This window comes from Podarcis pityusensis (assembly GCF_964106645.2).
Source record: "Podarcis pityusensis genome assembly, chromosome: 4".
Lineage (NCBI taxonomy): Eukaryota > Metazoa > Chordata > Lepidosauria > Squamata > Lacertidae > Podarcis > Podarcis pityusensis.
The window spans coordinates 1,930,379-1,946,663 of record NC_138027.1 but is presented as its reverse complement, the minus strand read 5'-3'; the positions used below and the strand labels follow the sequence as shown (position 1 = coordinate 1,946,663).

The 16,285-nt window shown below is 44.7% G+C and overlaps 1 protein-coding gene across 3 annotated transcripts in view; it reads right to left on the bottom strand.

The window, feature by feature from the left end:
• Window positions 1-6,750: 6,750 nt before the first annotated feature.
• Window positions 6,751-16,285, bottom strand: part of LOC308475137 (uncharacterized protein) — a 35,283-nt gene continuing 25,748 nt past the window's right edge. For all 3 annotated transcript variants that reach the window (XM_081002083.1, XM_081002084.1, XM_081002085.1), the window contains exons 2-6: window positions 14,460-14,967; window positions 14,186-14,267; window positions 13,813-13,895; window positions 9,738-9,864; window positions 6,751-8,714 (exon numbers count right to left, since the gene is read on the bottom strand). In XM_081002083.1, coding sequence (XP_080858209.1) covers window positions 7,312-8,714; window positions 9,738-9,864; window positions 13,813-13,895; window positions 14,186-14,267; window positions 14,460-14,876 — 2,112 coding nt within the window. In that variant the 5' untranslated portion in view covers window positions 14,877-14,967 and the 3' untranslated portion in view covers window positions 6,751-7,311. The remainder of the gene's footprint in view (window positions 8,715-9,737; window positions 9,865-13,812; window positions 13,896-14,185; window positions 14,268-14,459; window positions 14,968-16,285) is intronic.

Here is a 16,285-nt window from a genome sequence, read left to right as displayed (position 1 = left end):
AGCTGAGGGAGGAACAGAAAGACACGCTGTTCCTGCCTCTCCTGGGACTACACATTACTGAGCTGCAAAATGCAGGAAAGTGCACATTTTGAAGGCTTTGGGTACGTTTTGTTAATGGAGAAATCTGAGGGCTCCCTTGGACAAAAAACAAGGACACCAGCCAGGAATAGCAGAGCAAAAGAGCAGCCAGTAGGCTTGGTCTTTCTTGAAGACTGTCGTGACAGGACTCCCACCTGACACCAGGTGGGACAAGATGGAAGCCCCAAACAAAAGAGAACCCAAACTTTTATTAGCTGCTAATCCCCATGTTAGACCCCCCAAACTACATCACTCATACATCATGAAAGGGGAGGTCTGGTGGCAGTAATCTGAGCATCCTGGACACTGACCCATGGTTCTCCTTGCCTTCCATCAAACACCCATGGAATGTAACCTGACCCTTTTGCCTTCGGCTGGGTTTGTTATTTCTGGAATGGCTACCTGTCTGGCACTCAGGTATCAAGATGCCAGGGATTATCCCTCAGGCAGAGGGGCTGCATGTTACAAAACTGTACAGATGCTTAATTTATCTATCTAAATGTTATTAATAAAAAGTTTGTAAATGTTTATTCAAAACCTGCCAAGGAGTCCAGTTCATTTTGTTGCTTCTGTAAGTACTTTGTAAAGGGTTCCCATTCATCTTTAAAATCACAGTTATCCTTGTCACGTAGTTTGTGTGTCAATTTTGCCAATTCTGTGATTTCCATCAATTTCTCTTGCCATAGTTCTTTACAGATAGGTAGCCGTGTTGGTCTGCCATAGTCAAAATAAAAAAATTTCTTCCAGTAGCACCTTAAAGACCAACTGAGTTAGTTCTAGGTATGAGCTTTCGTGTGCATGCACACTTCTTCAGATACACTGAAACAGAAGTTGCCAGATCCTTCTATATAGTGAGAAGGTAGGGAGGGGTATTACTCAGAAGGGTGGTGGGAATGGGAGATAGGTGGGAGGGCGTTCCACAGGGAGGGCGCCACTACCGAGAAGGCCCTCTGGCTGGTTCCTTGTAATTTAGCTTCTCGCAGTGAGGTAACCTCCAGAAGGCCCTCGTGCTGGACCTCAGTGTCTGGGTAAAACTTCAAAGGTAGCCCCATGTAGAGCGCATTGCAGCAGTCCAAGCGGGAGATGAGCAGAGCATGCACCAATCTGGCGAGGCAGTCCACAGGCAGATAGGGTCTCAGCCTGCGTACCAGATGGAGCTGGGAAACAGCTGCCCTGGACACAGATTTGACCTGTGCCTCCATGGAAAGCTGTGAGTCCAAAATGACTCCCAGGCTGAACACAGCCCAGGGGGAAGGAGCGGAACCACTGTATGACAGTGCCCCCAGCTTCCAGCCCTTCAAAATGGTCCAGAAGGATGTTATGGTCAATGGTATCAAACGCCGCTCAGAGATCCAGCAGAACTAGGAAACAGCTCTCATCTTTATCCCTAGCCCGCCAGAGATCATCAACCAGTGCAACCAAGGCAGTTGCAAGTCCCATGTTGAGGCCTGAATCCCATCTGGAAGGGATTCAAATGGTCCGCTTCCTCCAGGCGTGCCTGGAGTTGTTCAGCAACCACTAACTCAATCACCTTGCCCAAGAATGGAGGATTTGAGACTGGGTGATAATTGGCCATCGTGGCCACATCTAAAGATGGGTCCGGGAAGGCTCCCTTACGGAGGGAAGCATTCACCACCCCATGATGCCCATCGCCCATCCCTTCTTGGCTAGCTTTTATAAGCCAGGATGGACAAGGATCAAGGAGACAGGTGGTTGGTTTCACTCGTCCAAGCAGCCTGTCCACATCCTCGGGGGTAACAGATTGAAATTGATCCCACACAACTTGACTAGACAGGACTGTAGCACTCTCCCGCCCTGCTCCCACGGTGGAGTCTACGTCTTCTCGAATCGGAGCGACTTTGTCTGCAGAAAACTTTGCAAAATCATTGCAGGAGATCATGTGGCCTGTACTGGGCCCTAATGGAGCAGGTGGTTCTGCTAAATTGTGAACCACCTGAAAGAGTCTCCTGCTGCTGTTTTCCGCAGATGTAATAGAGGCGGTGAAGAAAGTCTTCTTCGCCATCGCTATCTCCACTTGGTAGGCTCGACATTGAGCTCTAACCCGTATCCGGTCAGCTTCAGAATGGGTTATCCACCACCGGCGCTCTAGCCGTCTCACGATTGTTTCATCACCCTCAGCTCCGAAGAAAACCACAGGGCTGTCTGGGCTCCATGCAACTGAAGAGGGCGCTTCGGAGCCAAACAGTCAATAGCCCTGGTTAACTCCACATTTCAGCGGGCCACCAGGAATCAGCTGAAAGGCCATCAACATGGGATAAAACATACCTTTTTTTTTTTGCATATAAATTTTTATTGGTTTTCCATTAATTATACATATATACCGTCTAGATTACATAAGTTACATATAACATAGCTGTTACAAAAATCATATATATAATACACAGTTATTTTGGGCTCCGCCGAGCCTCGGACTTCCCTTTACTTCATTGGTAAGTATCAGATAATTTCTGAAGTTACGTGTTTTGTCTCCTTTACATATTTGCCAAACACTGTTAGATAGTGTGGCGATGACTCAAATGAGACAGAAGCAATCAAACCTGAAATTTAGGGGGATCCCTGAGGAACCAAATGAAAATATATGATCTAAATTGGTTAGAGAATTGGCAGTTTGGTTAGATATGAAGGAAGAAGACATAGGATACTCAGTTGTAAATATCTTTCGGATAAAAACAAAATTAGCCAAAATCAGAGGGAAGAAATTGCCAGGAGATGTCCTGGTCATGTTTAACTCCCTGGACATAAGAAATGAAATACTAAAGCTAAACTATAATCAAAAACTATGTACTGAAGGAAAGCCAATTATTATATTTAAAGAGATTCCTTCGAGATTTCTTCGTAAGAGAGATATTTATAAAAATCTAACTAACCAACTGAAGAAGAACGGGATCCAATATAGATGGGAGTTCCCGAAAGGGATTTCATTCTATTTCAAGGAAAAAAGATTCAAACTATCCAGCCCTCTGGATAGTTGCAAGAAGATATGAGAAGGAACTGGGAAGGTTGGGATGGCGGGAACAAGAAGGGGAGCAGATGGGGGAAGAGAGGGGCGGAGGTGAAGGAAGTAGAGAGGGAGAAGGGGAGGAAAATCTAGACGAAGGAAAAGAAGAGGAAGAGACAGATAACAAGGAACAGCAGATCTAACTTAGATTCAACCACTTACTGATTGTACATTAAAAATGACTTTAAAAATTATCTCGTGGAATGTGAACGGGCTTAACAATAAAAATAAAAGGAACCAAATTGTTCATGTATTGCTCAAAAAGAACCTTGACATAATCTGTCTACAAGATTGTAAAGAAGGCCCAAAAAACTTTAAAAGACTACTTTGAAATTAACCTGAACACTTTGATGGAAAAGAGAACAATCTGGGACGCAAGCAAGGCAGTAATGAGAGGGTTTCTGATACAACAGAACACAATTAAGAAAAAGCTCTGGAATGGAAAAAAGGATAAGATATTAGAGAAGATAAGAGACGGTGAGAAAAAACTGAGACTAAAACCAAAATCTAAAGAGATCTTAAGAGAAATTAAGTTTCATCAAGCACAGTATGCGAAATTGATAAATCAAGAAGTGGAATGGAAAATTAAACAAATGAAACAAAGATCATTTGAATCAGCGAATGTGTGGGAAACTGCTAGCATGGCAGTTGAAAAAAAGACAAAAATTGAACTTTGTTACCAATCTAGAGGTGGAAGGGAGAAACATCCAGAAACCAGAGGAAATTAGAAAGTGCTTCCAGAGATACTTCAAAAAACTTTATACGCAAGGGCCTCAGGAAGTGACTGAGATAGACCAATTTTTAAAAACTAATGGACTCTCAAAATTATCTCAGGAAAAGACAGCAATCTTGAATCACAGAATAACACAACAGGAAATTGAGGATGCCATTCAGAATATGCAACTTGGCAAATCTCCAGGCCCAGATGGACTTACCTCCAAGTACTATAAGACATTAAAAGACTATTTGATACAACCACTAATGGAGGTTTGTAATCAGATTATGGAGGGGAAGAGGGCACCGGAAACGTGGAAAGAAGCTTTCATCACATTGATACCTAAACTGGAAACTGAAAAGACTCAACTTAAGAACTACCGTCCCATCTCACTCTTAAATGTGGATTACAAAATTTTTGCAGATATTTTGGCAAGTAGATTTAAAAAAGTGTTAAATGAAATAATTCACAAGGACCAGGCAGGCTTTCTCCCAGGCAGACATTTGTTTGATAATACGAGGAACATTATTGACATTTTGGAACTTTTACAAACTAATATTAACACTAAGGCAGTGTTAATTTTCATTGACGCGGAGAAGGCCTTTGACAATATTTCTTGGAAGTTTATGAAGAAAAATTTGGAAGGGATGGGAGTGGGACGGGGGTTTGAAAATGGTATAGAAGCAATTTATTCAGAGCAAAAAGCTAAATTGATAGTGAACAATGTGGTGTCAGAAGAGTTGAAAATTGAAAAAGGAACACGACAGGGGTGCCCCCTATCCCCCCTTTTATTTATTTCAGTCCTGGAGGTGCTTTTGAACATGATTAGGGAGGACCGGTTGGTACAAGGAATACAGGTCGGAGTGAAACAATATAAACTGAAAGCTTTTGCAGATGACTTGGTTTTAACATTACAGGAGCCAGAATCTAGTACAAAAAGAGTTTTAGAATTGATTCATGAGTTTGGTCGGGTGGCGGGATTTAAGTTGAATAAGCAAAAAACCAAGGTTTTGGGAAAAAACTTGACATCTTCAGAAACAGATGGGTTTCAGAAAGAGACAGAATTAAGTGTGGTAAAAAAAGTGAAATACCTAGGGGTTCACTTGTCTGCTAAAAATTTGAATTTATTTAAAGACAATTATGAAAAATGTTGGTCGGAAATCAAAAAAGATTTGGAAATTTGGTCAAGACTGAAACTTTCCTTGTTGGGTAGAATTGCAGCTATAAAAATGAATGTATTGCCGAAAATGTTATTTCTGTTTCAAACCCTACAGATTGTGGACAGAGTGGAATGTTTTGGAAAGTGGCAGAAGGATATATCCAAGTTTGTTTGGCAGGGCAAAAAGCCCCGGATAAAGTTTAAAATACTAACTGATTCGAAAGAAAGAGGGGGGTTTGCCCTGCCGGACCTGAGATTATATTATGAAGCTGCGGCCTTCTGCTGGATGAAGGATTGGTTACTTCTTGAGAACACTGATGTCCTAGATCTGGAAGGGTTTGACAATGCTTTTGGTTGGCATGCATATTTGTGGTACGACAAGGCAAAGGTTCATAAAATGTTCAAAAATCATATTGTCAGAAAATCAATATTTATGGTCTGGACAAAATACAAAGACTTATTAGAAGGTAAGACCCCGAGGTGGCTATCACCAGCAGAGGCCAAGGCCTGGAAAAAACCCAATATGGAGGTTGGTTGGCCGAAATATGGGGAAATCATAGAAAAAGTTGGAGAAAATTGGAGGCTGCAGAGTTATGAAAAATTAAAGAATAAGGAGCAAAATTGGTTTCACTATGCTCAAATCCAAGAGGTTTTTAAGTTGGACAAAAAAACAGGTTTCCAGGTGGAAAAATCGAAACTAGAGACAGAATTGTTAGAACCAAAGACCAAGGTACTTTCGAGAATGTATAACTTGCTGCTTAAATGGAACACTCAGGATGAGACAGTCAAATCAGCCATGATAAAATGGGCTCAGGACATTGGGTACAACATTATGTTTGAAGACTGGGAAAGGTTATGGACCACTGGTATGAAATTCACGGCATGTAATGCCCTGAAAGAGAATATTATGAAAATGATATACAGGTGGTACATGACCCCAGTCAAGCTTGCTAAGATATATCATTTTTCTGATAATAAATGTTGGAAATGCAAGGAGGCTGAAGGGACATTCTTTCACCTCTGGTGGACTTGCCCAAAAGTGAAGGTCTTCTGGGAAATGATTTATAATGAGTTAAAAAAGTGTGTTTAAGTACACCTTTCCCAAGAAACCAGAGGCCTTTCTCCTGGGCATTGTTGGCCAGAAGGTGTTAAAGAAGGACAGAACTTTTTTTATGTATGCAACAACAGCAGCAAGAATACTTATTGCAAAACACTGGAAGACACAAGATTTGCCCACACTGGAAGAGTGGCAGACGCAGTTGATGGACTACATGGAATTGGCTGAAATGACCGGCAGAATCCGAGATTTGGGAGAAGAAATAATGGAAGAGGACTGGAAAAAATTTAAAGACTATCTACAAAAATATTATAAGTTATATGAATGTTAAGAATTTGCATGATTTGGAAAATCTAGCTTCAGCAACAAGATTCGGTGATATGGGAAATTAAGTTATAATTATGAAGGGACTAAGGTTTAAAATGACATTACATTTATATTAAGGTAAAAGTAAATTGACAATAAGTATTTTAAACCTAAAACATAACTATTTGAAAGTACAAAGGAATGCATGAAACAAGGTAATAATTTGTTGGTATTTTTATTATAAAGAATGCAGGGTGAGGGGGACGTGGGGAAGTCCGGTTGGTGATGAAAAAATGTCTTGGAAAGATGGAGTTCTTTCTCTTTTTCTTTTTTCTTATTACTGTTATTTCTTTCATATATCTGACTTCATTTCTGTATCTGAGAAAAGCAATAATTTTTTTTTTTTTTTTAAAAATCTGTCTACAAGAAACTCATGTAACAAGAAAACACAAAAGAATTTTAAGTAATAAGAAATTAGGGTTGGACTTTGTAGCATCAGATAATGTCAAAAAAAGAGGAGTGGTATTATATATAAAAGAAAAACTTGATCCAAAACTATTATATAAAGACGAAGAGGGGAGAACGATAGTAGTACAGATCACCCATCAAGGAGAAAAGATAAATGTGGTGGGGATATATGCACCAAATGACAAAAAGTCAGCATTTTATTCTGAATTAGGTAACAAACTGTTAGAATGGATGGATCAACAATTGATATTGATGGGGGACTTTAATGGAGTGGTTTTCCCAAACTAGGATAGATCAATAAGAAAACAGGAAGTAAGGGAGGGCAAACTACCAAAAGCCTTCTTCGAGCTATGAATTCTTTGATGGTAAGTGAGAAAGGACTTTTGATTGAAGCTCTTTCCACATTCCACACACTGATAGGGTTTCTCCCCTGTATGAATTCTTTGATGCTTAGTGAGATCAAAGCTGCCACTGAAGCTCTTTCCACATTCCACACACTGATAGGGCTTCTACCCTGTATGAATTCTTTGATGGGAAGTGAGATTGGAGCTCTGGCTGAAGCTCTTTCCACATTCCATGCACTGATAGGGTTTCTCCCCTGTATGAATTCTTTGATGTTTAGTGAGATCGGAGCTCATACTGAAACTCTTTCCACATTCCACACACTGATAGGGTTTCTCCCCTGTATGAATTCTTTGATGTTTAGTGAGATCGGCGCTTCTACTAAAGCTCTTTCCACATTCCATGCACCGATAGGGTTTCTCCCCTGTATGAATTCTTTGATGTTTAGTGAGATCGGAGCTTCTACTGAAGCTCTTTCCACATTCCACACACTGATAGGGTTTCTCCCCTGTATGAATTATCTGATGGGAAGTGAGACAGGAGCTCATACTGAAGCTCTTTCCACATTCCATGCACTGATAGGGTTTCTCCCCTGTATGAATTCTTTGATGGGAAGTGAGATGGGAGCTCATACTGAAGCTCTTTCCACATTCCATGCACCGATAGGGTTTCTCCCCTGTATGAATTCTTTGGTGTTTAGTGAGATCGGAGCTCATACTGAAGCTCTTTCCACATTCCACACACTGATAGGGTTTCTCCCCTGTATGAATTCTTTGATGTTTAGTGAGATCGGCGCTTCGACTGAAGCTCTTTCCACATTCCATGCACCGATAGGGTTTCTGCCCTGTATGAATTATTTGATGGGAAGTGAGATTGCAGCTCATACTGAAGCTCTTTCCACATTCCCTACACTGATAGGGTTTCTCCCCTGTATGAATTCTTTGATGTTTAGTGAGATTGTAGCTCATACTGAAGCTCTTTCCACATTCCACACACTGATAGGGTTTCTCCCCTGTATGAATTCTGTGATGGGAAGTGAGACCGTGGCTGTGACTGAAGCTCTTTCCACATTCCACACACTGATAGGGTTTCTCCCCTGTATGAATTCTTTGATGTTTTGTGAGATTTGAGTTGCTACTGAAGCTCTTTCCACATTCCATGCACCGATAGGGTTTCTCCCCTGTATGAATTCTTTGGTGTTTAGTGAGATCGGAGCTCATACTGAAGCTCTTTCCACATTCCACACATTGATAGGGTTTCTCCCCCGTATGAATTCTTTGATGTTTAGTGAGATCGGCGCTTCTACTGAAGCTCTTTCCACATTCCATGCACCGATAGGGTTTCTCCCCTGTATGAATTATTTGATGGGAAGTGAGAGAGAAGCTCTGACTGAAGCTCTTTCCACATTCAATGCACTGATAGGGTTTCTTTCCAATGAGATTTCGTTGATGGGAACTGGATTGGGAGCTCTGACCGCAGCTCTTTCCACATTCCAATTTTTTACGTGCCTTCTCCACTCTGCAGATTGTGTTGTGCTCACCTTTGTTCTTGATGTCCAATTCATCACAATCTGCAATGGAGAGAAAAAGGGATTAGAGCCTCAGGAACAAATGGAGCCCCCAGTTAGGAAATAATACTCATTAAATTTGTTGTAGAGAAGGCAGTGTTCATTACCTTTGTTATTTGCAATAAACCAATGTATTTATTATTGGATTCTAATCATTGGTTGAATGTTGCTTTGTTTGAAGTAAGTTACTCATTTTAAAATTTTTGTACTTTTTGTAAAATTTTTGTACTTTTTTCATTGGATTAGATTGTTGTTATTATTACTGTTTTATGTTTATACAGTAGCACCTCGGGTTACGTAACCCTCGGGTTATATAAACATCAGCTTATGAAAGCGGCAAATCCATGCGCAGTGATCCTTGGGTTGCGAAAACCTCGGGATCTGGCCGGATCTCCGGGACGGATCCCATTCGCAACCAGAAATACGACTGTATATGTGTTGGAAGCTTCCCAGATTGGCTGGGGCAACCCAACGAGATGGTAAGGGTATACATAAAAATTATCTGAAGAAGTGTGCATGCACACGAAAGCTCATACCAAGAACTAACAGTTGGTCTTTAAGGTGCTACTGGAAGGATTTTTTTTATAAAAATTATTATTACTACTATTATTATCACTGCTAGTACTATCTGAGATTCAATCAGCCTGGCTCTTCTCTGGGGCAGATGTTGTTTGGCCCAGTCATGGCATCTCCTCCATCTCCAATGTCAGTCATCTCTCTGGCCAACCCAAGACTGACAGCAGCAAAAACAATAACAGAAAACCTTACAGAAGCTACTTATCTATTCTAACAACTCTGAAGCTGACATTTAAGATGCCTGGGCAGTTCAGATCAGCCCAACTGTGGTAGAAGGAGGCAGAACTGGAGGAAGATTGTTCACAGAAAAAACTGTAATTTACTATTTCTTGTGGGGGTGTTAGGTTCCCAGGTGTTGTAGGGGGGCGCTGTGAAAATATATGAGGTTTGTCACATAGATGTATTTTTTGAATTTCCTGGCAGATAGGACGATCCCACAAAGAGGCTTACCAAGAGAGGCCACGATCCCCCAATTCTCCTCCATGACTTCCTTATGCAGAGCTCTCTGGTCAGGATCCAGCAACTCCCACTTCTCGTCCGTGAAACGAACAGCGACATCTTCAAAGCACACTGGACCCTAAAAGAAAAAGGGAAATGTCCTCCTCTGAGACAGCAGAAATATGATCTGCTACACAATGCTCTGTTATTTCTTTCCTGTTAATTGCTGTGTTATTTCCAGGAGGACCAGGAGGACTCCCCTGAGTGAGTGCTTGAGGGCCCTGCTCTTGCCACTTACCATCTGGCCTGGGGCGGGGCCTGAAGCCTCATAAGGACTGCGTGCTGCTTGCTGCTTGCTGCCCAGGAAGACTCCCCTGAGTGAGTGCCTGAGGGCCCTGCTCCTTCCTGCCACTTACCACCTGGCCCAGGGCAGGGCCTGACAGGCCTCACTAGGACAGTTGTTACTGCCGGAGGGGCACAGAGTGTTTTTTTAATGTTTTTAAAATTTTTCTTTGGATTTTTGGTATGTGGGGGGTGGGGGTGGGATGGATGTTTGGTTGGGTTTGGGGAATTATTATTATTTTTTATTTTGATGTTTTTTGTAATTTTTACATTTTTTTTGTTTGTATTGTTTTGTTGGTTTTGTTTGTTTAAGGTGTTATTTTGTTCTTAGGGGGAGGGGTCAGGGCTGCCGGGGAGTGGGCCCCAGCCCACAAAATGGCTGGGGCATGTTCCACAGGGGGGGATGCACTGGGACAACTGATCTCAGTGATCACGGGTAGGAGGAGGAGTTACGCTAAGACTAGACCATGTCATTACAGAGGAGGCAGGTTTAGTCGTTGTCTGAGGACTATTCCTGCCTCCAGGTCTGGTCCTGACCGGATGGATACTAGAATCAGCAAGGGATACCCACATGACCTGAAGGTGCTGCTGTGCAATGCCAGGTCAATGATTCATAAGACCACTGCCATCCATGACGTGATCGTGGATGGAGGACTTGACCTGGCATGTGTAACAGAAACTTGGTTGGATGAAGTAGATGGGCCTGTCCTTGCCGCTGCTTGTCCACCAGGTTTCTCTTACGCACAGCAACCCAGGTCATGTGGGCGGGGAGGGGGGGGTTGCTGTGATTTTTAGGAAGTCATTAGTTTGCACCAGGCGTCCTATTGGGAAGACCCAGTTTTCTGAGTGCATGTTCTGGAAGTTGGGCAATAGGGGCAGTACAGGATTCCTTTTGGTGTACCGACCTCCCCGCTGCACCAAGGATTCCCTGCCCGAGCTGCTTCAGGTCGTGGCGGATGTTCTCCTGGAGACACCTAGCTTGGTCGTCCTAGGGGATTTTAACATCCATGCTGACACGACCTTACAAGGGGCCGCTCGGGACTTCGTGGAAAGCATGGCCTCCATGGGGCTGTCCCTGAATAAGTCTGGCCCAACCCATAGCCGTGGACATGCCTTGGACCTGGTGTTTACCTCTATGGATGTTGGTGATCTGACACTAAGTAAAAGCGAAACGAAAGAAGTGCCATGGTCAGATCACTTCCTGGTGCAACTGGACTTCTCTGCGACCCATCCCCTCTGCAGGGAGGTGGGACCAATTCGGATGGTCCGCCCCCGCCACTTAATGGATCCAAATGGTTTCCAGAGAGTGGTAGGGGATGCTTTATCCCATGTTGATGGCCTTTCAGCTGATTCCCTGGTGGCCCGCTGGAATGTGGAGTTAACCAGGGCTATTGACTGTTTGGCTCCGAAGCGCCCTCTCCGATTGCATGGAGCCCGGACAGCACTGTGGTTTTCCACGGATCTGAGGGCAATGAAACAATCGTTGAGACGGCTAGAGCGCCGGTGGCGGATAACTCATTCCGAATCTGACCGGACACAGGTTAGAGCTCAACGTCGAGCCTACCAAGTCGCTCTATTGCATCTGCAGAAAACAGCAGCAGGAGACTTTTTCAGGTGGTTCACAATTTAGCGGAACCACCTGCAACATCGGGGCCCAGTACGGGCCACATGGTCTCCTGCAATGATTTTGCAAAGTTTTTTACAGATAAAATCGCTCAGATTCGGGAAGAAGTAGACTCCACCGTGGGAGCAGGACCGGGGCGGGAGAGTGCTAGAGTTCTGTCTAGTCAAGTTGAGTGGGATCAGTTTCAATCTGTTACCTCCGAGGATGTGGACAGGCTGCTTGGACGAGTGAAACCAACCACCTGTCTCCTGGATCCTTGCCCATCCTGGCTTATAAAAGCTAGCCGGGAAGGACTGGGCGATGGGCTTCGTGGGGTGGTGAATGCTTCCCTCCATGAGGGAGCCTTCCCAGACCCGCTGAAAGAGGCGGTTATTAAACCGCTTATTAAAAAACCATCTTTAGATGCGGCCACGATGGCCAACTATCGCCCAGTCTCAAATCTTCCATTCCTGGGCAAGGTGATTGAGCGAGTGGTTGCCGAACAACTCCAGGCACGCCTGGAAGAAGCGGACCATTTGGATCCCTTCCAGTATACCTGAAGGAGCGTCTCCACCCCCATCATTCTGCCCGGACGCTGAGGTCCAGTGCCGAGGGCCTTCTGGCGGTTCCCTCATTGCAAGAAGCAAAGCTACAGGGAACCAGGCAGAGGGCCTTCTCGGTAGTGGCGCCCGCCCTGTGGAACGCCCTTCCAGCAGATGTCAAAGCGATAAACAACTACCTGACATTCAGAAGACATCTTAAGGCAGCCCTGTTCAGGGAAGTTTTTAACGTATGATATTTTACTGTATTTTTGGTTTTTATGGAAGCCGCCCAGAGTGGCTGGGGAGGCCCAGCCAGATGGGCGGGGTATAAATAATAAATTATTATTATTATTATTATTATTATTATTATTATTATTGGATTGCTTTGCTGCACATTTTTATTATGGGTACCTATTTTAACGCTTTAATTGAATTCTTTTATTCTGCATTTTAAGTGTGGGTATTCGTCTTTTTGCAAATAGGTGGTACTCCAGCTTATGTTTACGTTTTTCTGCCTACGCAAGCATTCCAGTTTCCCCGATGGAAGGATCCACTTTCTCCTCTCCTCGTGAGTTGTTCTGGGGAGGTTCCCTTCCAATGCCCTAGAGCCAAATTCAGGGGGTTCATGGGGGCATGGAAAGGGGGAGGAGTGGGTGGCAGGCCCCATTTTACAGCAGATAGGGCTGGCTAGGTGAATCCTGGAAATTATTTGTACTCGTCTGTCCGCTGCTTAGAAGCCTATTTTAGCATTCAGTGATGAATATAGAAATACAAGAAGCCTAGTTTGGATGGCCATCTGTCTTGGATTATCTAGCTGAGAATCGTGCAATGCAGGGGGTGGGACTTGATGACCCTCGGGGTCCCTTTCAACTCTAGGATTCCATGAAAACTGCAACTACAGATGAATCCTACTGTCAACATTCAGAAGCCTGGTGTCACAGAGTTATCTGGGCAGGAAATCCCACAGTTCACAGCTGGAGTTTACTCTTTATCAGCAAGAACACGATGTTCACATACTTGGCTGAGTTTCGGGCTTAATGAAAACAGCAGCTCATTCCCTGAGCCTCTTCATCCACAAAAGCAGTTGCTGAGAGTGAAGGCCCCCGGCTCCCCACAGCTTTCCAAGTCCCCTCCTCTCTGGGGTTTCTGGCAAGCGATTGAACAGTGCACCAGTGTGCAGCCTGCCTTTACTCCTCCATTTTAGACCTCTCTTGGCTCTGAGAGACAAGCAGGGAGGGTGGATTCTGGCAGAAGGAGAGGGAGCACCCGGTGGCTCCTCCTTCTCCTGACTCACCTCTGCCTCTCGACCTCCCTCCTCCCACTCGCCTCCTTCTTCTTCTGCCTTTGATTCTGCACTGCATTCTGCCTCAGAGTCTCCCAGCTCACTAAGCCCTGTTACCCCTTCAGCTTCTGACACCTCCTCTTACCAAGCTTCTCCCTCTGACCGCCAATCCTTCCTCCACCTTCACTCCTTGGGCTCAGAGCCATCTTCTCTTCCTGGTTCCCTGGCTGCTTCCTCCCACCATTCCTCTGTGCCCAAACAGTCCATGACATTGCTCCATCCCTCGGCCTCTGACCCCACAAGGCAGCTTCCCCTGACCTGATCTGGTTCCACAGCCACTGCTTCCCTTCTGCCCCCATGAAAAGATGGATCAGGAGGTCTTGTCGGCATCATTCTTTCACCTGCAAAAGAAAAAAAGGTAATCAGGATGCTAGGAGTGCCTGCTTCTCTCACAGTGGAAACAGGACATCTCTAACTACAGATGGGCTTTGAGAAAGCCTTACCTGCTGAGTGCAGTTGAAGGTTTGTGCCCATTTCATGTTAGGTGTGCAGAAATACATCTCCCCTCCTCTGAACCCTTGTTCCCAACCAGCACCCCTCAAAAAAAAAAACCAAGATGAAAAGAACCCTGAGATGAGTTGGAAAACCAACAGAACAAGACCAAATGGAGAAGAGCCACCTTCCTCCTTACCCAGGGGCCTCTCTCTGGTGTCCAACGGAGGCCTCTCTGCCTCACAGGAATCCAGGTCCATTTCTGCAAAATGATCCCTTTTCTGAAAGAACAACAAGAATTCAAAACAGTAAATGAAAGGTGAGAAATATTAGAAAGAGAACGCAAAGACAGATACTTTAAGGGTGTTAGATTTCATTCCCCGAAAACGGATGGGCCATCAGCAGACTTTTTCTGGATGTTCTCCATCCTGTTTGGAGCCCCTTGGGAGTATCCAGAGGAAAGTCTCTCTCACCTGCTTTCTCTCTGCCTCCTCTCTCTCCTCTGCCTGACTCAGGAGGAAACCTTCGGCCAGGGCCACCGCCTCGGAACTGGTCTCCGCTCCACAGTCCCTCACCCAGCTCTCCATCTCTGGTGGAAGGACAGCCAGGAACTGCTCCAAGTTCACCAGGTCCAGCATCTCAGCTTTCGTGTGCCTTTCCGGCTTCAGCCACTGATGATCAAGGTGGTAGAGTCGGCTGCAAACCTCTCGGGGTCCTTTGGCCTCCTGGAAGCAGAACTGCCTCAACTGCTGGCTCTGCACCTCTGAGCGGAGGGTGTCCTCCTCACCCAGGATCTTCTGCCCAGAGTTTTCCCAGAATCCCCCACTGCTCCCAGTTTGGATGGCATGGCCTCTTTCTGTTCCAGGGCCAGCTGTGTCTCGCTCATCCATCTGTGCTCTCAGGAAGCCTCTGAGAGATGGGAAGGAACCCTTTGGTCTTCTGCCAAGTTCTGTCTGTCTGAATGAGAAGCTCTAGCAAATCCTACAAAGCAAATACATTGTTCTGTTACAAAAGTTGTACAGTATCAGGAGAAGAAAAAGTTTCCCTGAGCAAGCATGGATGAGTCTTGCTGGGAACCAGGGTAGGACTGCACCACAGCCCAGACTCTGAGCTATCTTTCTAAAAAGCAGGAGGAGGAGGAGGAGGAGGAGGAGGAGGGAGGATGTAGGCCTTTAGAAGGGAGATTGTGGAAATGTGGAGGCAAGCGAAGAGATTAATGGAGGGGACTCAGCCTGGTTGCTCCTTCCTTCCAGTCAATGCATGAAGTCAGAACTGATTGACAAGGGAGTCATTGGTTCCTAGTGAAAAATGACTACGTGTGTTGAATCTGAATCTCCTTTCTTGTAGCTTGAAGACATTGGTTGGAATCCTGCGCCCAGGTGACATGGCTCTCCTAACGGCCGGCCTCACTATACACTGCCTTTGTTGATCTAAAAGCAGCCTTTGATACAGTCTCCAGAACCAGACTCTGGGACAGACTACAGGGTACCTACATAGAATTAAGAGCTTCTGCTCTTAATTCAGGCACTGCGCGCAAACACGGCTCTTAGAGTCAGGTGTAGCCGCCTAGGACACCTAACGGACCCTATTAAAACCTCTAAAGGAGTCAGGCAAGGGTGCTATTGGCCCCTCTACTATTCAATTTCTATCTAAATAATTTAGTATCTGCACTCCATGACTCCGAACTCCACCCTCCGAAGCTCGCAAATCGGCATATTTTGGTCCTGCTATATGCCAATGATGCAGTAATTTTATCTAGAACCCCAATTGGACTCAAAAGAGCACTAAGAAAGCTCGCAGCAAACTGTGAATTTGAATGTCTCAAAATCAACTATCAAAAGACCAAGATACTCACTTTTGGGGCAAAACCAAAGCTTAAAAGCTGGGAACTCCAAGGCCATAAATTAGAACTAGTCACAAACTACAAGTATCTAGGAATGGTGGTACAGGCCTCAGGAGCCAACAAACTACACATAAACTCCATCGGGAGTTCAGCGGAAAAACCCGCAAATTGTATCCTTAAATTTTTCAGAGCACAAGGGGGCTTCTCCGTTCCCGCAGCTCTAAAACTATACAAGGCCAAAACTTTGGCACAACTCCTTTATGGTTCCTTTTTGCGCCCGCCTTCCTCGGCTTTCTCCCCCCTTGAGAGAGTTCAATCTAGACTTCTTAGAGCTCTCCTCCAAGTGCCCAGATGTGTCTCAAATGCATGGGTTAGATTGGAAACGGGGATGATGAGAGTGGAGGCTAGCATCTGCCTAATATCAATCTACAAATGGCTGACATTGAATCTGCTCCC